Source organism: Topomyia yanbarensis, chromosome 2, assembly GCF_030247195.1.
Source record: "Topomyia yanbarensis strain Yona2022 chromosome 2, ASM3024719v1, whole genome shotgun sequence".
Lineage (NCBI taxonomy): Eukaryota > Metazoa > Arthropoda > Insecta > Diptera > Culicidae > Topomyia > Topomyia yanbarensis.
Window position 1 is genome coordinate 294,822,591 of NC_080671.1, and position 24,559 is coordinate 294,847,149.

General features: G+C 36.8%; 1 protein-coding gene across 1 annotated transcript; it reads left to right on the forward strand.

The window, feature by feature from the left end:
• Positions 1 to 622: 622 nt before the first annotated feature.
• LOC131680460 (GAS2-like protein pickled eggs) lies at positions 623 to 4,320 on the forward strand. The gene is made up of 3 exons (XM_058961172.1): positions 623 to 962; positions 1,159 to 2,006; positions 4,306 to 4,320. The coding sequence occupies exons 1-3, from the start codon at positions 623 to 625 to the stop codon at positions 4,318 to 4,320; spliced, it is 1,203 nt and encodes a 400-aa protein (XP_058817155.1).
• Positions 4,321 to 24,559: the final 20,239 nt, after the last annotated feature.

The following is a 24,559-nucleotide window of genomic DNA, read 5'->3' on the forward strand; positions in this document are numbered from 1 at the left end:
CGAATTGGGTAGAAAAAACAAATAGCTAAAAATTTTCACTCATAATTACAACTGGTCGTACGACCAGTTTTTAAGCATGCTAAACTGCCATACGATTCGACCTGGTCGTACTACAAGTCGTACGACAGAGGCACACCCGTTACGATAATCATTCAGACGGTCGTTGCGACCCAAATCGTACGACCAAACGTATCGTGTATGGCCTGTTTAACGCTCTATATATTAATGATAATGAACCGAACCATGTAAGCAAGAGGGATGAAAAATCATCACTTGTGGCAAAAGATACAATATATTGAATTAGAAATGTAGTTGAACTGTTTTCTCTGTTACAAAATATAAAATATTTATGACAATTTCTGTTCTAGATCATCGACGCCAATATTGAAATCAAATGGAACTAGTATGCCCAATATGGACAACCTCGGAATCACTTTGTCACCTCCGATGCGTGCTCGGAGTCGAAGTCGTAGCCCCAGTGTTCAACGTAAAATTATTAGCGAAACGGTGGTAAGCGACTCATGTACTTTTGATTGCTGATAGAAATCGGTCATGACTGCATTGTTTACAGGTTCACGAAAAGGGGGGGTATCTTACTTCTCCAAAACTAACACGACGTTCTATGTCACCTAGTCCACGTCGGCTGGATACAAAGAAGAAACAAAATTCGCTGGATTCGAACCATACAGTGCCACAACACGGTGGAAATACCACTGGCCATCAAATACATCAAGCAACGGTACATTTCGAGTGCGATCAAGACGGCTCTATCATCCATGAAGTAAAGACTGAGTCCTCGATCGAGGACAAATCCAATAAGTATGAAAACGTCAGTGACAATGGTAGCGAAATTAGTGACGAGGGCTACCGCAGTTTAGGAGTAATACAGTCAAACGTTGCTCAAGCTCAAACACGTGTTTCCCTGTACAGCCAAGCGTCGAACGAAGATGCTGAAATTACTGGTATGTTTTTACTGTCGTGTTATGAATAGTACAAAAATATAATTTATTTACGTGTTATAAATATTAAAAAATATTACTTAATGTATTATATACTTTTTTGTTTAGATAAATTCGGTCTAACGATTCGAAATTTTCAAAGTTTTATAAAGAATTGCGTTTTTTTTTTTAATATATCAACGTTTTTTTATTCGCCCAGCAAATCTCGAACAAACTTCTTCAGAATCACAAGTAACACCAACCGAAGATAGCAGTTCCAAAGCTAACGACGATGATTTGGCTACTATCTCAGATGAAGTCACAACAAGATCTGATGATGCGGAGAAGATTGGCGAGCTAACAGATCACGTCGATTCAACACAAATTTCTGATAACGAGTTCGCTAAATCTGGCGTTTTCATAACAGAAGACGACATCAGGATCGATATTGCTGGTAGCACAGGCTTGAGAAAGACGGGATTTTCAGGAAATCTATACGATTCTATTACTAATACCGCAATTGCACCCAAACTCACAAATACAAGTAGAATTCCAGTTTCTCCCGTAGCACCGAGACGCAAAAGTGTCGAAAACCCTACAACAGTTGTTACCGAAAAAACATCTTTGAACCGAAAAATTCCAACTTACCGATCCGTACGCAAGATTAATCAGGCTTCCGATCAAAAGGATAACACATGGAGTGGCAGGACCACAAAGCAAAGATCAACTTTAGCAGCAGACACTTTTGATACCAGAATAGAATCCTCTGGAGTAAAATTGTCTGGCAGCTCACCGTCAAGATCATCTCAATATGATAAGAATGGTAGAAGATTAAAAACTGGTAGCAACTCAGCCAATACGTCGCCAAACAAAAATGGACACACTTCTGTTTTGGTACAACAATTGATGGAAGCAGCATCCGGTGCCCAAAATGACACGCAAATCATAGTTAAGGTAAAAGAATTGCTCTCCAAATATTCCGTTGATCCACCGCAACCAATAGCCAATAACATGATTGATGATTTCACCGCGGCATGGGTGAATAATAATGGGATCGTCGATCATAATGTAAGTGATTCACCCAAAATTTTATCGAAACGAAGCTCAACCATATCAACGACATCAGAAGGGGGCAACTGCAAAGAGATTTCCAACGCGATTTCGCCTCGACGAGATAAAGGCATGTCGAAGATTCCAGCGCCGGTACGCTCTAATACAGGATTATACTGACACAGACGCAACCAGTCTTTGAACACTTCTGGTGCTAAATATTGATTTAGAATGTCCAATCATTGCGTAATATTAAGGTAAGGCACTGCTCCAGTAAACCTATTCAAGCAGAGAAATAAAACTATACTTCAAAAAACTGCGATGGTAAAAACACGAGGCAACAGGCCACACACCACACGCAATATTCACTATAAATAATGTTCTACACGCAGAATTTTATTTATGTATCGATAGCACTTTTCTATCTGCCTCTCGTTTCTTCTGCTGTAAATTTTATGCATTGGACATATTCGGTCTATCCACTCATTGAATGCTTTCTACACGCAACCGTAAAATAACCTACAGAATAAGTTCTTTTAACTTAAATTTAGGTACTTTTGAGCTGTGCATCGCTTTCGCACTTATTAGTGTTGTCAAAAACAAAACGAGAGATTCGACTCAGTCGAGGTCTTCCGTGCAGTAAGGTACTTTTGAGTTGTTTGGGGTATACTCAAAATTAGGTAAATTCAACTTAAATTTAAGTAAATTAAACTCAAGGTTGAGTTATTATTTTTGCCGTAGTTAAATGGAAACTACCTTCAACACGGTTTACCTAATTTTACATTCCTGCACGATACCACGAGATTGAGTCAAAAGTACTGAATTTTAGGTAGTTTTTCAGTGGCGTGTAGAAGTATATGCATGAAAATGCATAAAAATTACAGCAGAAGAAAAGAGACGGGAATACAAAGTATGCAAACTATGCATATTTTTATTTATCAGTGTAGCTATTCCAACGCGGCAACAGTTGCAATAGGCACACGCATACGAAAAACTACCCAAAATTGAGTTCGTTTGACTCAATCTAGTAGTATCGTGGAATAAGGTAAAATTAGGTAAACCGTGTTGAAGGTAGTTCCCCGTTAACCATGGCAAAAAATCACAACTCATTGATAGGTTTTTTTATACTCAATCTTGAACTTAAATTTAAGTTGATTTTGCCTAATTTTGAGTATATCCCAAACAACTCAAAAGAACCTTATTCCACGGAAGACCTCGGCTGAGTCGAATCTTTCGTTTTGTTTTTGACAACACTAATATGTGCGAAAGCGCCGCACAACTCAAAAGTAAGTTAAAAGAACTTATTCTTTGAGTTGCTTTATTTTTCTGTGCAGAACAAAATCCATAGTCAATATTCTTTGTGGCGTGAGCCCTGTCGCCTCGTATGCGAACAGCTTTAAGCACGAACGTTTTTCTTCTCTTACCGTAAAGCGGGGTATTTTTGATCTCCGGGGTAAGTTTAATCAAATGAGACTTTTTTGAGTAACATACGATAAGATAATTCCCTGTTCAGCATCTAACGATGATTTCTATGAGCTATCCGCGGCTTTCAGGGGATCCCGAGGTGGTGTTTGATTATTTTGGACATAATCCGAAAACAACGTCAGTGTAGGCAACTAAAAATGGTTAAAGTATATAAAATGTAAAATATTTTGGAAGATAGAACAATCATATAAATCGCTCCAAATTCTATCTATAATGTTGTATTGCGACTATGGGTATAGGTTTCCCAGATTTTCCATGATGGAAAATGATATTCTGGAGTGAAATAGGTGAATTTCACTATATTTTTAGTAATTTAAAAAAAATATTCTAAATTTTTAATTCTCGGGCGATTTTGATTAATCGGTATTTCTAACGCATTTTGTTGTAAACGTTCTGCGAAAAATGTTGAGCAAAAAATGCGCAAGTTGACGTACAAGGACTGTACAGTATCTTTACCCATTATGTGGGTTATTCCACTTTTATTGAAAATGTGTAGTTTCCTACGCATTAATGGGTACCTTATTATAGCAGTGTTTAAAAACAACATGTTCGGAGGTATTGTGATTATCACTGGAAATTAGCAAAAATAGCGAAAAAACAAGATAGCGACAAGATTGCGAAACCGCCATTTTTTAAGATTTAACCTCTTCAATTCCGCAATGCTACAAAAATATAATTTGAATTGATTTTTATATGAAGTGTTCGAGCGACTATTGGTCTTGAACCAAGGAAAAACTTAGGATGATGCAAAGGAATCGAGTTAGTAATCAAAAAGGCACACTAAACAATACATTAAATGGGTAACATATAATTTCCAATTTTCGCTCAACAGGTAGTGAACGGGTGAATAAATCCATGAACTGTCAATTCATGACCGTCCTATTCCTGACCAACAGGGCCTATATATTGCTTGATGTTTGTTCTAAACTGGGCAGATGGAGCTAACAGGGTATATTTCCAATTCTTTCGTTATCTGAATTGATTCCGTCGCATGCTAATCTTCGGTGAAAAGCACAATATACGAAGCAATTGTGATACGATTGATACATTCAACTACTTCTGGACGTCCCGTGCCGTTAAGAAGCATAGCCCTATTGGCATCACTCAACTTTCCTCTACCGAGCGCCACACACCGCGAGAAAGATCCTTTAATTTTTTCTGATTTTAGAACAAATCTATTGTTTCATCGTAGCGGGAGTCCCAGCAGCCTTTTAAAGGACGTGCGCTATTTCATTGCTTTCTAGTGGGTGTTCCAAACCGCGAAAAAGGGAAATCTTCACTCATTGCGGGCGTCCCACACCGCAGTATTCTCTTTTGCAGTGATGTAGGATGATGAGCCCATTCTCACCATGTTTCTATTATCACTTTACCCATTTGAAGCCGTTGGTAAGAGCTGTGTCTGCCATCTTTGTTAAACGCATTGAGTCAAATGGTAGCGCAACAATAGGGGCACTCGGTTGGAGTTTTCGTTGCGCTCAAACAGGAGAATTTCACTGTTTTCAGTGCATTCGTGTTATTATACTAGTTTTTAACAATGAAACAAAGTTATTGATGTCAATTTTTACGCATTCAATTGGTTGTAGGCCGAGAAATTAATGAACTAGTGAGGCACCCTGCTTAGTATGGTAAAATTAGGCACTTTACTTATTTTTAATGGGTGTTCCACACCGCGAGAATGAGGACATTTTCTCTGTTTTTACCTAGCGAGCGCCCCACATCGCTGCCGACGCACTGCTTGTCACATTTTACACTACAAAACAGCGATAATTTGCTGTTCCATTTCATTCAATCAGTAGCGTATCCAGACAAAACCTCAGTGTGATTAACCCCTTCATACTCATTGTTGTTGTTTGTTGACTGGATTCCGATGAAGCAGTGCTGCCAGCAAGGATAGGAAGAATCGCATCGTTTCACGCCAGGAGGGTGTCACTCCTGTCATTCGCTATGGAGATATACGGACTTTGACAGTAGTCAACATATGATGGGCCTAGCTGCATCTAGGCCCACGTCGCCCGTGCAATAGCATTGGGTTGTTTTGATTTTAACAAAGGCAGATGTTGGCTAGGACAAAATGGTTGCCTAGCAGGGGGCTGTTTCACGCTCACTCAAGACTCACGCGCACTCACCCACCTCCGATGCTTTATTAAGATTTCTGACATCTCATTTACAACCACAGATGCAAAGTCAAACCAAAGGAGTTTGGTTTGTTTGTCTCACGAAATACCTAACCTCAACCGGTTTTTGCAGTGCAATTTTTTTTGTTTTTCTCACGAAAAATTCGGCACCGTAACTGTTTTAACGGGAATAGAAAGGTCAATTCTGTCTTTCTTGTTTATGAGTATCTGTTGAGCTCCCGATCGGCTAAAGCCAAGCGAATATGGTAACTCACATGTTCGTATTTTTTCTCTCCCTTCGCTTACCTTAGATCCAAGAGGGTGACGTGACGTCATATTTTCGTAGCCAACATAAGAACTTTGCTTGTAACAAAATGAACGAAATTAATTTTTAATACGAACGGGGAGCCCTTTAGTTTACATCAAATCAGCTAAAGTGTTCATTGTTTTCCTTTGTTTACTGCTACTATTGTTTGTTGATGACATTTTAAGCGATTTTGACGTTGTCAAACTGACCCACATCGATCGGTTGAAAAACGATGTTGCCTATTGTCAAACTCTATATGTGGAGATAGGGATGCCAGTTACCTGCTTAGATCGCTTTGATTTACATTCTTCCCGATATAATAAATTTGGTATCCGAACAACGATGAGCGGATCCGTTCGTCAATGCGATTCTTCTTAAAATTTGGATCGCGATCTTGGTTCGCCTGAACCAAAAATTGATTCAATTTCCATCGCATGCGAGCTGGAGCGGTGTTTGCGATTGTTTGCATTGACGCTGTCCCGGTGTTTTGTGCTAGGGCTGAATCGATGGAGCAGCGCAGTGCCAGTCGAGTCCAGGTTTCGTTTATTATTTGCATGTTTGTAGTTTGGAAGGCGAGCAGATTTTCCCTTTGTATATCGTTAGCGGCCATTACACGTTTAATATTTTTGTCAATACTAGAGAGTATTGACAAAAGTATTACAAAAGTATTGAACGTGTTGTGGGAAAAGTTGTATTGACGATGTGCATTTCAAATGAGATTGAGGTATTGAAGCAATATCGTTAATACTGTGCATAGACACAATCTGGATAATAACATGGTGCTCTGGGAGCGACGATTAATCTATCTGTTCTAAATATTCTTTTCCCGATGATTGTTTTTTTCTTTTTGTGGTGCTTTTCGTTTTTTCCTGCTGTCAATCATTATACATACTACTGAAGAATGTTTGATTCAGCATTTTGTTTGTGTTTCATATTAGCGGTCCTTACATGTTCAGTGGTTTTGTCAATACTGGAGCGTATTGACAGGAGTATTGAATGTGTAATGGAAAGGAGGAAGTATTGACGATATGTATTTTTTATGTTTCTTGGAGTCTGCTCAATGATAATAATATCAATAGAATAATTAGGATTTAACTAGTCAAATCACCACCTAACGATGTAGTGTGGTCGTTATCTCTAAGAGAAACATGTGGACCGAAAATGAGAGATAATCAATAATACTCGCAAAGCTCTTAGTTTCGGTACAGTCACTTCCAATCACGCTGAGCATGTGACATTCCCTTGGTATCTGGGAATGCACTTTCACACCGATAAATGACATATTTCTATGATGTACTGTTATCAATCGTTTCTTGCAATCATATTTACGTTGCGAATACGCATGCCGCATTGCCGTTTCAACTAATATGTTTGAGGAATTATTTAGACTGATAATAGTACTTTCATTTTCCTTCAAATAATTCTTACCAAAGCTCAGTAACCAATCAATCAATGCACCTTTCTATCGGTAGTCACTAAGAGTTACGAAAATAAGGAGCAAGCTGCATGCTTCATGTGAACCCTCTAATTCGCTCTATGATTGTTCAAACGTAAATAAGAATTTTTTCTGAACATTTTCGTCGTTTCAATATTTCATTATCGTTAATTCGGGCAGTCACTAAGCCTCCTGGTGGCTCAGAACCCAGAGACTTCGAACATCTTAAATCGCGGGCGCATGTCACAATATCTTTTATCAAATCCCTATACTTACCAACAAATATCTTTTTTCCTGTGATACTTATGGAGTGCGCAGTAGTATAGACAGTCTCTAGCAAAAGCAAGTATCGGATTAACATTCCTTTCCTTTCCTTCCACGAGTTACGTTCGGGCCTGGCCGGCGCTGGTATTGATCAATAAGCACATTGGAAGATATAACGCTGCTCCCAGGTTAAATTATCTACTGAACCCCTGTGCAACTTCAGCTAGTCCAGATCGATAACAGAGTAGCAGCCAGGGTCGCACAAGTTCAAGTTCAATTCCCACCACATGCGAGCTAGAGTATGTCAAAGAAATGAAAACAAACATTGCCCGTAAAGTGATTCAAACTTTAAACTCGTTTTTGTCGAAATCAATATATTGTCACTTAGTCCGGTCTGACTTAACACCGACCATATGTTCAAGCGCAATTGGTTTTATTTTTAACTTTAAACATTTTAATAACATTCAATTACCTAGAGATTATTGGGTAGGTAAAGTTATGAAAATGTAGAGTCATAGTACTCAAGTGAGAGCAAGGATGTGAAGTATACAGATCGGAAAATTAGAAGTTACGGGTTTAACTTTTGTCTTCTCTTGATGGGGGTCGAGCTTAGGCAGCATAACTACGAATCACTCAAGTCCGCCAACATGCCTCCATTGATGATTGAAGTCATTTTTAAGTCTAAGATCGTGACTGCCTTTTACACTAGTAACTAGCACTTTGCAATATTCGGTAATTTTCCCGAGCATTCAACAACTGACCATTGCGTAACAAGTTTGGTAAATGGGCATATTTCCTGATTTGATTACATAAAGCCACTATCCGTAGTGCCCAACATTTCAATAATAAGAATGAGCCGAAATATCAGAAAAAATGTGTGTTGGTGATTTTTAATGCACCGATGCAATCCAGATACGTATCCGGAGATGTTCTCCTGAGAATAACAACATATTGTTACGTTTGGAAGAAAGGAAAAATGATAAGCCCATTAAAGCATTTAATTTAAAGGAAAATTTCGATGAGGCGCTCATCTTGCTCCTTCAGGTTACGATATCCACTTGATATCCGGTCAAATGTTTTTCACTATCCCTAGCACTGAACTGTAGACACAACTGGTTACAACCGAGTTCATTGAGATGTGATTGAGAGTTAATTTCACAATCAGTACGGTATTTGTATTAGCATATTCAAGAATGGTAAAATTGGAATGTCTATATAAAAATTTGTTTCGGTAATTTCTTAACTATTAAATGTCCAACTTTTTCCTAGAGTACCTGTTTTATTCAAGGTAGGTACCGTCAAACAGGGATACTTGCAACACTTTTCAACTTCAATGCGGTATAACTAAAATGCTGAAACTTTAGAAGAATGGTCAACATGTACAAGCGCTAATGGGAGCATATAGAATACTAAATGGTACTTATCAAATGAAAGTAACATTCTGTTTTCAGGATGGCCAAAAATTATGCTTGAACTTCATTGAAGTCTAGTGCAGTACATTTTACTCTACCTCTGGACCTTTAATTTAATTGTATTTAGTTTATTTTAAAGTTTAAAAATGTATATGGGTCACCCAAAATTTTTGTTCTAGGTGTAAATTGTGAAGCTTTTGCCAAAATTGACTTAATTTGGAAATGAGATGTCTCCAATCAAAAATCATTTTTTGCTATGTTTCCATAGTATGATCACTTACACTCTTATTTAATAGGCCCTACCTGCCCACAAATCATCATAGCTTGTTCCTTATACATATCTTAACATGTTTTCACAGATGAACATAGCTCTAATCACAAAACTTGTTAACTGGATTTTTACATAGAAAAGTATATCAAAACCAAGGAAAATTAGCACTGATTTTTCTTGGTTTAGTATATCTAAACCAAGAAAAATCACTTTTCTATATAAAAATCCAGTTGACAATTTTTCTATTGCGAATAGAGCTATGTTCACCTGTTAAAACATGTTAAGATATGTCTAAGAAACAACATCTGTTGTTTTGTGGGAGGGTAAAACCTCAGAATAAGTGAAGTTGCTATGGAAACATAGCAAAAATACGATTTTTGATTGGAGACACCTCTAAATGTAGAGATTTGGTATGTCGTAAATGCCACAGTCATTGCAATGAAGACTAATCTCTGCAGATAGCCGAACTTCTACAGAATCGTTACCGCTTCTTTCCTCTGACACCACACGAGAACATTATTGAACATATAATTTTTTTGTATTAATTCAAAGATGTTGTTTTGGTTTGAGACTTCAATTTTCCCTAATAGCTTTTTTGTGCTGCCTGAAGGTTTTTAACATTTTTTTAGCTCTGAACTTAATGTGAACAGACCTGTTCAGTTTAAATTCTAATATAATTCACACAGGACTCAGAGCCATAGAATGGCGACCTGGATTAATATTCACATTTTCGTGAAATTAACCATGTAACATTTTTCCAATTTTGAATCTTGGGTAACTTTATACCTTGAGATTTAACCAAGTTTCTGTTATAGTATTATACAACATGGAGTCTATTTTTAATCCTTTTTTATTAACGACTTATAGTGAGTCAATCTTTTTCCTTTTTTTATATTGTAACGACATATAATTAGCAAGGGACTGGAAGGTAAAGTATTTTTCAAATATTAAGAGCCATAGTACTCAAGGGAGAGCAAGGATTTGAAGTAAGAAAGTTTAGAAAAGCGTGGAGTAGGGTCAATGAACAAGCTTAGAGTTTCCCGGTTACTTAGCTTTTTGTCTTCTGCAGCGCAGTAGTCAGGATCTTTTGGCATTAAATGCGAATCACCTGAGTCTGCGGCATGTCCGGACAAGCGTAAAGTCAATTTAATGACCTATGCTGTCGGAGCCGACAAAAAGTTAAGTCACGGAAAACTTCCACCCTAAGCATTGTGCGACGATGAAACTCATTGAATGAGTTAGTTTTTGCCCTCACTAATTGCCATGCCGGGGTGTTTTATTTCATCGACTCTTGTGTCTGCCTGAACAAGTTGTGCATATAGTCACTGTGTGTTGATTGAACACGGCGTCGGCAGCTTTCACCTAAAGCTGCTGGATGGATCCACATCGCGGTACATTTTTTCCTTTTTTATTAACGACTTATAGTGAGTCAATCTTTTTCCTTTTTTATATTGTAACGACATATAATTAGCAAGGGACTGGAAGGTGAAGTATTTTTCAAATATTAAGAGCCATAGTACTCAAGGGAGAGCAAGGATTTGAAGTAAGAAAGTTTAGAAAAGCGTGGAGTAGGGTCAATGAACAAGCTTAGAGTTTCCCGGTTACTTAGCTTTTTGTCTTCTGCAGCGCAGTAGTCAGGATCTTTTGGCATTAAATGCGAATCACCTGAGTCTGCGGCATGTCCGGACAAGCGTAAAGTCAATTTAATGACCTATGCTGTCGGAGCCGACAAAAAGTTAAGTCACGGAAAACTTCCACCCTATGCATTGTGCGACGATGAAACTCATTGAATGAGTTAGTTTTTGCCCTCACTAATTGTCATGCCGGGTTGTTTTATTTCATCGACTCTTGTGTCTGCCTCAACAAGTTGTACACGGCGTCGGCAGCTTTCACCCAAAGGAAAAAGATTGACTCACTATAAGTCGTTAATAAAAAAGGAAAAATGTACCGCGATGGGGATCCATCCAGCAGCTTTGGGTGAAAGCTGCCGACGCCGTGTTCAATCAACACACAGTGACTATATGCACAACTTGTTGAGGCAGACACAAGAGTCGATGAAATAAAACACCCCGGCATGGCAATTAGTGAGGGCAAAAACTAACTCATTCAATGAGTTTCATCGTCGCACAATGCTTAGGGTGGAAGTTTTCCGTGACTTAACTTTTTTCGGCTCCGACAGCATAGGTCATTAAATTGACTTTACGCTTGTCCGGACATGCCGCAGACTCAGGTGATTCGCATTTAATGCCAAAAGATCCTGACTACTGCGCTGCAGAAGACAAAAAGCTAAGTAACCGGGAAACTCTAAGCTTGTTCATTGACCCTACTCCACGCTTTTCTAAACTTTCTTACTTCAAATCCTTGCTCTCCCTTGAGTACTATGGCTCTTAATATTTGAAAAATACTTCACCTTCCAGTCCCTTGCTAATTATATGTCGTTACAATATAAAAAAGGAAAAAGATTGACTCACTATAAGTCGTTAATAAAAAAGGAAAAAATGTACCGCGATGGGGATCCATCGAGCAGCTTTGGGTGAAAGCTGCCGACGCCGTGTTCAATCAACACACAACAGTGACTATATGCACAACTTGTTGAGCCAGACACAAGAGTCGATGAAATAAAACACCCCGGCATGGCAATTAGTGAGGGCAAAAACTAACTCATTCAATGAGTTTCATCGTCGCACAATGCTTAGGGTGGAAGTTTTCCGTGACTTAACTTTTTGTCGGCTCCGACAGCATAGGTCATTGAATTGTCTTTACGCTTGTCCGGACATGCCGCAGACTCAGGTGATTCGCATTTAATGCCAAAAGATCCTGACTACTGCGCTGCAGAAGACAAAAAGCTAAGTAACCGGGAAACTCTAAGCTTGTTCATTGACCCTACTCCACGCTTTTCTAAACTTTCTTACTTCAAATCCTTGCTCTCCCTTGAGTACTATGGCTCTTAATATTTGAAAAATACTTTACCTTCCAGTCCCTTGCTAATTCTATTTTTAATATTAGATTCAAATTCAACCGATCTTGTCCGAATCATAAATTCCAATCGATTTTAAAAGTATTGCGATTTTTAGCACTTTGAGGCTCATCGAAATTTTGTTGGCCATTTATTATGTTTGGAATTATATATGGCCACGAAAGCTGCACAGGTTTTCCATCCCCTGTTTTTAAATGATCTCTAGAAACAAATTGATTCACACAGATCACTCGAAACCTTTCATGCTTAATTTTTTCTGGTTACTGGTAACATGAAACACTAAAAACTTGTGATTACCAAGATTGATGCTTCTATCACAGTGCTTTAGGTTGCCCAATTGTCCAATAGTCCAAATGCATGGGAAAGATAGACGAAGATAGTCTAAATTTATGGGTTTCATCAGTTTTCAATAATAATGCAAGATAACGAAGATATCTACAAATTTCATTTTCATTGCTAACTGACGGCACGGCACTACTTCAGCGGAATCCTGTCAGACTAATAGCAATAACTGACGCTCTACAGATAATACTTGTAACTGTAAGCGCTCAAATGAATGGTTAGTCCCAGTTATTAACATTACCTATTTTTGTGAACAAATCTGTCCCAAAAAAAGTTATATTTGTGTAAAAACGTTCTTTATAAATAATATGGGGAGGAAGGGGTTACGATAATATAACACAATATTTCACCAGAACGGAGATTCTTGTCACTAAATTTCTTGCAATCCACATTCCAATTATGAGTTCCAATAAACCTAATAAACTTGAAAGTATTTCAGTCCAATTCATGTTTGGTAAACTGTCTTTAAAATTTCGATTCATCTAATAAATTATCAGTAGATACATATCCTTCCCTTTCTATCTATTTGTTCACGCCTAATTCCATGCACACAAAAAGGTATAAACTTCATACGCCGGACTCGTATGCCCTGGCACGAATGTCGTTTTTGCTTGATCCCGAAACCGAGTGAGCTTCCAACCGGAACTGTTATCACTTAATTTATTTTGACATAAATTTGAGTTTTAACCTGACCCAGCTTTGTCTCAAGCCAAAACCACCTAAAGGTCGATAAATAAATGATTGAAGCAAAAGATATTATTATTACAGTTTAAAACAGGAAAATTCATTAGCGACAATAGATATTTTGCCGGTTCTATGCAAATGCATATCACCGAAAGTAGTGATCGCACAATAATACGCTATAAAGCGTACAATTTTCGATATTATTGATTGGCATAGAACAGTGACAACCCTGAGCGCATGATAAAATTAACACGCAGAAAGGAAATGGCTGCGAGTTGACCCTACACAGCAGAAGTTCTCACTCGATGCGTTTTACAGACAGACACATGCTCCTACCTCTGCTCCTTCCGATATTTTCAGGCCAGCAGCCAGTCATATTCTTCAATTGTTCGGTTTCTGGATTGCACACGAAGATTTGAATCATTTTTCCGAACGAACATGTTCGCTGCCGAATATGTTCGATAGAACCTTTATTACACATTGTCGGGGGGTTACGCTCTCGTTAAAACGATACAGATCAACACAACTCGTTCATCATTACACCGTATGCGATCAAAGAGAATAGGTAAAGAGACGAAGAGTGAAAATCAGTCAAAACGGCAACACGCCCTTTATGATGATTTCAACACTAGAATTTTGGCAACCGCTTCTATAGGCAGCACTTTAAATGACTCCTATTATATTTTGAAAACAAACCGTATGTCGATCGATGGATTTGTTTATCAAACGATGTGCATTTCGAAACAAAGAGATGAAATAATTCTAAAGCTTATTTTTACTCATACATATACTCTAGAATGCACCTTACAATCACGATTGAACTAAATTCTGATGAAAATTCAAATTTCTTTTTTGATAGAAGTACAATACTTATCTCCTCCAACTCAGGCATGAGTAATGTTTATTTACATTGCACGATTGGTCTGCTCAATAAGGTATTTTTGGCTTCACACTATTCGTCTCTTTCCCTATTCTCTTTGTATGCGATTACGAAAAGAGAGAGAATCGAAAATCGCAAAATTTTTAACGCACTCCGAATTGCCGATGCAGTGAGTTAATGAGTTCTATCCAACCCTCCCGCAACTTGACGTTTAACCTAAGTTGCATGAAACCACCGTGTTTCGAATGATGTCGCCACCATCGAACGCCGTCCACAAATTGCGATACTGTAAACTCCTATACGAGAAAATAATTCCGTGACGTCTTTTACGAACTTGTTTTCTTTATTTACATTCGGAAGCGGTAATCAAGATGATCATTTCAAAACAGCGTAATAATTTAATATCAATACAAACAAGTTAATTCGTCATTTTGGAGTTTCATAAAAGGATTACAAATTGTAAAATGTAAAATGCATGATTTGATTTGAGTGCGCTTCTAGTGTCGATTTTAAAAGTATTGCGATTTTTAGCACTTTGAGGCTCATCGAAATTTTGTTGGCCATTTATTATGTTTGGAATTATATATGGCCACGAAAGCTGCACAGGTTTTCCATCCCCTGTTTTTAAATGATCTCTAGAAACAAATTGATTCACACAGATCACTCGAAACCTTTCATGCTTAATTTTTTCTGGTTACTGGTAACATGAAACACTAAAAACTTGTGATTACCAAGATTGATGCTTCTATCACAGTGCTTTAGGTTGCCCAATTGTCCAATAGTCCAAATGCATGGGAAAGATAGACGAAGATAGTCTAAATTTATGGGTTTCATCAGTTTTCAATAATAATGCAAGATAACGAAGAAAAAATGTAAAATGCATGATTTGATTTGAGTGCGCTTCTAGTGTGAACTTTTTTCTTCTCTCGTCGCCCTCGAAATATCTTTCGCATATAACAATTCTCGAAAGTTTGTCGTTAATCTTAAATACATTTAGTTTTGTGATCATCATTCTTCACTTCGCATTTAATAAAGGCGGGATTGACTTCGATCGTTTATTTCTGACAGCATGCGGTGCAAAGGTTTCTACAACATTCAGAAGTGATGACAGCTCATTTTCTATCGGAGAGGGAGAAAAACAGTCCAGTATCATTGTGTGTGTTGTTTACATTGCAATGCAAATATTACTACCTAATATCTTAAAACTAAATGAAGATGCTCACTAACTAGCATAAGCGCCGCTTGTTTGTATGCTGATTCCAAAAAATCATGAATCATTTAAAAATAATGCATCGGAATAAAGATGCATTATTTTTATAACAAAACAACACCAAACCCAAAAAGTCTTCAAAAATGAATTATCGGAAGTAAAAAAATCTGAACAAGAAAATTTTCACTGTGAACAAGCTTACGCTTTTTTTAGAAAATTGCTCTTGAATAAAGATTGATCTGCCATTTTAGACCCACAGACCCAAAAAAAGCGGTTTCAACGATTTGTATAGGAGCTGTCAAGTTGTTCCCCCTCTGGTAATAAAACAAACTCGTGTAGGGGAACGCGGGGCAAGTCCGACACCTTAAGCGCAATAATTTTTCTAAAATTCCACAAAGTTCCTAAAATTGTATATTCTGTGCATAATCCTTGTTTAGGTGGTTCTTAACAAAATATAATTTTTTCAGCGTTTCAAAAAATTGAATTCATTAAAAGTTATTGGTTGCCAAAAAATGGAGAAAAATGTCATTTTAAAAACGCTGCGGGTAAGACCGACACCCCAAAGGGGCAAGAGCGACCCCCTTTTGAACTTTCTTTTTGTCCAAATTTTTCCATTAAAAATGTATTGTGTATGTGTGATAAAGTGCAATTATGTGTATATGAGTATGTGTGATGCAAACGCATACTTTCTGTAGTTTCATCGCGTAGCAAAAGGAAGAGTATTCGAATGTGTGGTGTTATGAATAAATAATGTTTAACGCATGGTTTATATTATGGTACGGGTTTTCTCAAGTAATTCTTTCGAGCTTTATTGCCACTTTTATAGCCATTCTAACGAGGAAGAGCTGTTCTGCAAGCAGATTATATACGCTGTTACTAGGACTCATTCACTTAGAAGTGACGCACGCTTCGTAGTAAGCTATCCGGTTCGTGTTGTGATTTTTCGGAACACTGTTGATCAACAATCCGACGGTCAATGAAATTTTTTCATCAATATCATTTCAAAATCTCATATTAGATTATACTTTTCGTTTCTTTTTGTAATATTATTATGAATCACATTCAATTATTTTTTATTTTTTTGGTCGGCTTGAGACAATACTGATAAATAAATGCAAAAAACATAGTTTCCGTGTATTTCAATTATTAACATGACGTAATTATAGTATTAATTGAACACAACAAATATACCCAGTCGTTTGTATCGAATCAAAAACGAACCATCTAACCAATTATCTAAACACCGTGTCGGTCTTACCCCACCCAACAATTGTCGGTCTTACCCCAACAGCGCCCATTTTTGTTAAATGCTCAATTAACAGTATTGAAATACTCAAACTTATCTTCAATACATACAAATAACGGTATGGAGAGTAGAATAGAATGTGTGACAAAAAAACTGGTCATTTTCAAAGCTTTTGTGTTAATAAAACCTTAAAATGTATCAACTAAAAATAACATCCAAAAGCGCATCAACTTTGCTTTCGCTTGTTTTGTTTATTTTGTTGACGTTTATGAACACATATGGCATCGATATGCATCGAAATGCCAAAAATAATCGTACTAATAATATCCTGTCATTATTGTATGATTTAAAATTTGATGTCAGGGAAAAGTCGTGGGGTGTCGGGCTTACCCAGGGTGTCGGGCTTCCCCCCAGTTCCCCTACGCTCAGGGCGTCGAGCGAGTTTTCTGCACCTTGGCTGCCAGCGATAGTTTACGTTGCCGACGGAAAATGATTTTCTTGACTTTTTTTTCATAAGGTCCAATCTGCAAATGAGAGCACTCTTTTTTCGCTTTCTCTTTCGATTATTACCGCAAACCCATAAAACTTTTCAAACATTTATCAGTATGATTCAAAAGACCAAGGTTTTTACTAGCTTATTACGCAAACAGTTGAAGGGAAATCAGAAAGATGACCGAGTAATTCGCGGAAGAGAAAGTAAACAAAGAGAGGCTCTCTTTTGTAGATTGGACCTATTGAAAAAAAAGTCTTCATATATCTTCGTTATGTTGCAATATTATTGAAAACTAATAAAACTTATCTATTCAGACTGTCTTTGGCTACGTTTACCCAAAATTGGACTATTGTAAATATTCTAGAATTGTATTGGGCATTAGAAGGCAAAAATTGAGCAGCTTCTAGCACTGCGAGGAAAGCACTTATCTATATGAAAAAAGATTTTCGTGTTTTTTGACCCCACCGTTTTCAAGGGAAATAGTTTTAGAACCCTACATGCACTAGAAAAAAGTTGGGCGTGAAAGGTTTAACAACGATAATATTTTTCGAAGTAGAAGGAAATTACGTTTTTCGTTTGTCTTTAACGGTTTTATCGACTTTTTTTATTTCCACGTGTTGAGTGTTTCTTTTTGCTATATTTCTGTTTGATATAATAGTATTGTTGTACAGCAATGCTGGCAGGATTGCCATTGTGGAAACCCGATTAAGGTTACCGAAAAATCACCCAACGCGGAGCTGGCTTCGGAGCACTAAGGGCATGTTCAGGAGCGTTTTATTTTATATAGGAGTTTCAAAGTAGAACTGGAACTGAAACATTCACATCCCCAGCAGAGCGTTTTGGTTTATAATTTCGAACAGTTTTGCTTCAAAATTTAAAACTGTTATACGAGGCCGTTCAATTTGTTGATTATTTTAAAACACGTTTAGAACTGTGTTTTGAATACATGCAAAGTTTTCAGCACAGACACTTAGACGCGATGGGCTGGGGAAAAATAAATTTGAATGCAGTAACGCTGAAGGCACGGCGAGACATGAATTTTAAACTGAATAGAACACCCGCTAAAACTGCTGCTAGGGACAACAAGTTCCAGTTTTAAAATTTTTTGTTTTATATTATAGAGCTGTCAAAATTATGGATCTAAAACTGAAGCACTCCTGAACATGCTCTAACCTTGTTGGTGATCTCTATGCATAGACGTTCGCTCTTTGCACGGTGATCGTAGCCCAATGTGGTATATATAGGTACGGCAGAACACACGGTTTGCTAATGTTGGCAACCAAAAATATTGAAGACGCTGAATCCCTCTGGATAAAGACTCGCCAACTCTATCTTATTCTTATTATTTATCAGTAAGTGTCATTCCAATCGAGCACGAGACCTGTCAAAAGCCCTCAATCCGAAGAAAATCGCTTCGAATCCTTCTGGAACGAGGGCCATTGACAGGTCTCATGCTCGATTGGAATGACACTGACAGATAAATGGTAAACAAACAATTGAATTGTCGAGTCTTTATCCAGAGGGATTCAGTGTCGTTAAAAAATATGTAAACAATCCAGAAGTCGAGGGGCAAGCACTAAATCTTCAATATGACGCAGTGCCAAAAGTCTTTCATAATTAGTTACTTTAAGTACCATTAAGTACCATAAAGTACATTGAGTACTACAATATTTAAAAAGTACGTCAAATTAATTGTACTTTAATTACTGAACCGAGTTTAAGCACAGCGGCTTCGTACTTTAAATACGCTAAATATTTTAATTATCGTCAAGATGTACTTTAAATACTTTAAGTAAGTACACATCGAAATTAATTACATTAAGTACCTTATTAAGTACAACGGAAGTTTTTTTTAAATACATGAAAGGTACTTAATGTAATTAATTTAGATGTGTTCTTACTTAATAATGAAATATTTACTTTAATTATATTCAAAATACGTCAATACGATGCACTCAAACCTGCTAGTGCTTGCCCCTCGCCAGAGACACAATGGGTCAACGTCATAGCGTTCACACGATGCAATGGGAGCGGAACGAACGGTATGACGAAAGCAAGTCGATTTTTTCTGTAATCACTCACATCACTCATGTAAGATTCATCTTACGAATACAAAAGTGCCATCTTAGCCACACCTGTATATACCACATTGGCCGTAGCCTATACTGAGAATTAAAAATATGCATAGTTTGCATACTATCTATTCTCGTCTCTTTTCTTCTGCTGTGATTTTTATGCATTTTCATGCATATGGGGCATTCCACGTAAAATTCGCCACAAAATTTTTTTTGCCCAGATCAATTTTTTTCTCGGTTTAGTAGTCAAAAATATTCACCACGTATTTTATTTCAACATAGTAGGCGAGACTTTCGAGATTTTTTGTGTTGAATTTCAGCATTTGAAAAAAACCTACTTTTTTCAATCGCTCGTACTGTCAAAAGTAAAGAAGATACCAAAAAGTGCCCAAGACACGAAATGTGTTTTTTCACCGCTTTCGGATGATTTATAGTAAGACTTACTCAACGTATTGGTTTCATGGGAAATATTGAAAAGTTTAAAACAAATAGTTTTTTTTTTCAAACTTGGACATGATTTTTTTCTTTTTTTTTATTGGTTAAAGTAGTAAAATCATTTTTCTTGATGCCATAAAAATTTCGGAGTGGGCAATTAAATACTTACGGAGATACGAATTTTTCAATAGCGCCTTGCGCGCGAAAAGCGTACCGCCACGCGCTTCGCTCGTACTCAGACTTGGCTGTATGAAGTTTTACACACCAGCGCGTTGTGTACAACACACTTGCGATTAACTTTACCACTTTACTATTTATTGCATTTAGATGTATGTTTAATTTCAGATTTATATTGACTTAATCATTTAAAAGTATCACCGGAAGAAAAGATCTTCAGTTTTAATTTGAAGTCCACGTTCGTCTCAACATAGTGAAATGATAGTGTTCCAGGTATGGTTTGGAATTTTTCGAAACAATTCTGTGAATTTTTCCCTGCTCTTGTATCAGAATAAATTGGTTCGATTGGCACGTTTCCTATGTTATTCTGAGATTTGAACTCGAAAGATTGCGTAACAAAGTAGCTTTCCTTGCCACCTCGTACGACTCAGTTGCGGTCGAAATTTGATCATCATTGATCATTTGTAAATTGGTTGACAAATAATGGCTTCGTCGCAAGCACCTTTTCCATGGGTTGTTGCGCGAAAATGCCACTGTGTGGGGTGAATGCAATCAGATTTGTGGTGAAAAAAAATTAGCACAACGTTTGACATTTTTAAAGTGTTGACGAGCACCACCAGAAAAATAAATGCAAACTTTCAAGGTTTTCAAAAAGAATGGAGTTAAAAGTACAACGTAGAAACGATACGTAACTAAACTGAAAACAAGATTTAAAAAACGTCAGAAACTTAAAAAGCATTCGTCCAACATTTTTGCGGAACTGCAAGAATCTCTCTTCAGCAATCATTTATCGCCAGAATACAAATATCACATATTAATCATTTTTAAAATTATCTCATACAACGACCCAACAACAATATTTCCAATCGTTTTTTATAGAGTAATAATAATCTTAAATAAACATAACGCATTAGCCACAGACATCCATGATCGAACAAAAATATTTAAAAAACGTGTATAAACATTTGAATTAATATACGATAAACACTAGCGCCGCCACACCAACCTATCCCAACTATCTGTCAAGTCCATTCCGGAACCGGTTCGAAATCCTGAATGGATTCAGTATGGAATCTTGCTCAAAGAAAACAACCGATTCCGACTCTATCGGTTGATGCATTTGAGCTGGAATTCATGCTGGAAATCCGAACCGGTTCCGGACTAGTTTGACTGGGTAGAGGAATAACTGCTGTCAATTCTGTCGAACTCATCCACAAAAAACATGACGACAGTAGCGCATCTTCTTTGGTCCCAACTACCTTCGAAACCGTTAGAGATTTTACACAAGTTGAATGCTGAGATGGACGTCTGTTCTCTGTGCTAGTAGTTACTTGATGAACCAAAAAAAATTATAAAATGGAGTGAATTTTTTAAAATAGCCTTATAAAATCCGAAAAATCTGATATTTTTAAGTAAAATTCACTCGCTTTTCTTAAAAATAATGAGAAAAAAATTTTATTCAGTTTTCCGTGGTTCATCGACTGGCTATACATATTATGTATCATCATAAAAAAATCAATCAATCCGTTGAATAATTATTATTTATTTCTAATAAATAATGAAGTTAATGCAAGTGTGTTTTACACAACGCGGTGATGTGTAAAATCTCATACAGTCAAGCCTGAGTACGAGCGAAGTGCGTGGCGGTACGCTTTTCGCGTGCAAGGCGCGATTGAAAAATTCATATATCCGTAAGTATTTAATTGCCCACTCCGAAAATTTTTTGGCATCAAAAAAAATGATTTTACTACTTTATACAATAAAAAAAAGAAAAAAAATCATGTCCAAGTTTGAAAAAAAAAACCTATTTGTTTTAAGCTTTTCAATATTTTCCATGAAACCAATGCGTTGAGTAAGTCTTAATATACATCATCCGAAAGCTGTGAGAAAGGCGCACATTTCATGTCTTGGGCACTTTTTGGTATCTTCTTTACTTTTGACAGTACGAGTGATTGAAAAAAGTAAGTTCAACACAAAAAATCTCGAAAGTCTCGCCTACTATGTTGAAATAAAAAAATACGTGGCGAATATTTTTGACTACTAAACCGAGAAAAAAATTGATCTGGGCAAAAAAAATTTGTGGTAAATTTTGCCATATACTTCTAGTAAGCATTCAATGAGTGGATAGACCGAATCGAGGGGCGACTCACTCTAGTATTTTCGATTCAGGCTAACGTATTGAGAGACGTATTTGTGTATTTTTCACGAAATGACATGTATTTTGTGTATTGGTTATTTCTTTCATAATTCTTACGTATTAGCGCATTAAAAACGTATTTGTGTATTGTTAACGAAATGCAATGTATTATGCGTATTGGTGAATTATTTCATAATTCTTATGGATTAGTGTACTAAAACGTACAATTGTATGCACGCATTGTATTTTTGTTGAATAATCAATTTAAACCGAATGTTACTGAATTTTTACGTTTAAATGTTATTGTAGAATGCAAGTAGAATAATTTCATAAACGCAAATAATAAAATTAGTACAAATTGAATTACTAGTGATTTTTCAAGATTAACGAACAATTAAGCATTATGCCAAATTTTATTATTTAGAGAATTAGAATTTCTAATTAGGCTTACTCAATGATAATTTTTGAGCAACGCGGTATTATATTTAATCACTGCAGTATTATCTAAATTTGTTTCAAAAATTGAGATGCATCTCAGTAAAATTGAGATGCTCCTAACTATAATCATCCGAAATTCCTACTGGTTGTACTAGACTCGGTTGCGTCACTAGAGCCTGAATTCTGGCAGAATGCAGCCGGAATTCCAACTGGACTTAGAGTTATGACTGAACTCATTCCTGCAAGTTAATCGGAAGCGACTCGTAATTCGGATTCTTGTGTTTAGTATTATTTTTTATTAGTTTAATTATAGAGGTTTTAACCTTAGGGTCATTCGCCTCTTTCCTGGTTAGAGTAATCTCTTGTGGAAAAATCTCTAACCCTATGTGCGGGGTTGGGAATCGAACCCAGGTGAGCTGCGTACAATCTTGTGTTTTGCATTCTCAATTCATCGAGCGTTGGTTTCGATTCTATTCCTCCAACGAGTGTTGATTTATAATGCAACCTATATATCTAAACAAAATGATCCATCGCAATGTAAACTTCGAGCTTGCAAGATTTTAGAGCTTCACTATTTAGGGTAAACATTAAACCATTGTTTATGTTGATAAAATGAGCGAATACTTGATCAAAAATTTCCAACTGATGCTGGTAGGAAGTTCCGGATTTATTTATGTTCACGTCCCCTGGGAGTATTTTCAAATGTACGGGATGTTTATTTCCATTAAAGATTATGGGATTGTTCCTCTGAATCAAACTAACAAGAATTCTGTTTGATTTCTGCCTACTTGTCATTCTAATGATTCACCGATTGAATCCGTTTCCTGGGAGTCCCAATTCCGAGAAAAGTAAACTAGCTTGAAAAAAAACATACGCTATGTCATTATAAGAAATATACTGAATTAGTTTCATTTGGCATGAAATTAATGTAATATTTGTATGGCTTGTATCAACAGTGTATTACTTGACGAATTGGATTGTTATCGACGCATTGAAAAATATTTCCGGTACTAACGTATTTTTGTGTATTAGCGTATTTTCGACGTATTATCGACGTATTGAAAAATTCTTCCAGAAGTAACGTATTTTAGTGCATTAGTGTATTTTCGGCGTATTAAATGTATTAAGGTGTATTGAAGCATTTCTCGTGTATTTTTTCAATTGGGTATTTTAAATTCACTTTGAATGGGGAGTGAATTGCCCCTCGGACCGAATATGTCCTGTAAATATTCCGTTTGCTTGGAGCGTAAGGTAGGTGGGGCTACCCATTATTAATTGCTACAAGGAAATCACTCGGCACGGAAGTCGGCTGTTCGGACGAAATATTACTTACCTTCACAATGGACTGATGCAAAATGAATGGCGGACTGCGCGCTCGCTTTCTTACCCGCATCGGTAACGTGATGCTGATAAAGCAGATTGATGATGGCGCCACATCATCTGACAAGGTTGCCAACCTTGTGATGAGCGGGGGTAGGACTCTGTTATTATTAAGCCCAGCTTGTACCTCACATGTCCAATGCAGAAAATTTACAGCAGAAGAAACGAGAGGCAGATAGAAAAGTATGCTATCGATGCATAAATAAAATTCTGCGTGTACTTGTCCGTTCTCCCTAAAGTATGATTCACACGATACATCAGGTTTCCGTCACCAGTACGGAACGTCAAGACTAGTTACATGCAGTTACATGGTTGATATAAATCGCAGATTTTTCGAAAATGCTCAAATTTCATGTAAGTTTGTTAATTTATTGAAAGTTCAGAACCAAAATTAGCCTAACAGATGCCATTCATAGTTTATATTATAATATGTCAATCAAGTCAGTATGAAAATACAAAATGAACTTTTAAGGTGCAATAAATGTTTGAAAACTTTTCTAACGGTCAAGATCGCATAATTTCGAAAGCAACTTTGGAATTTTAACAACCTCTAAGAAGCTGTCCAACATAAAAAAACACATCTTGTGATATAATAATATTGGTGATTAAATCTTTTAGAAGTAATTATGGAGAAATAACTCTTCAAAAACAGTAAGAGACTTAGTTCCTTTAGCAATCACCAACAGGTGATGTTATTTTAAACAACTTTGTTGAAAATATGAAGCCTACATGAATGCATTATATCGAGATATAAAACTATATTTATTTAACAACTTTTCTTACAGCCAGTTTATTTCAATAATTTTCTA

What these genes read in the sequence shown, in the direction of transcription:
- LOC131680460 (XM_058961172.1), top strand. Translation starts at nt 623, where the DNA reads ATGTCACCTAGTCCACGTCGGCTGGATACAAAGAAGAAACAAAATTCG. An exon ending in CGAAGATGCTGAAATTACTG is followed by an intron (nt 963 to 1,158) that starts GTATGTTTTTAC and finishes TTATTCGCCCAG; the next exon opens with CAAATCTCGAACAAACTTCT.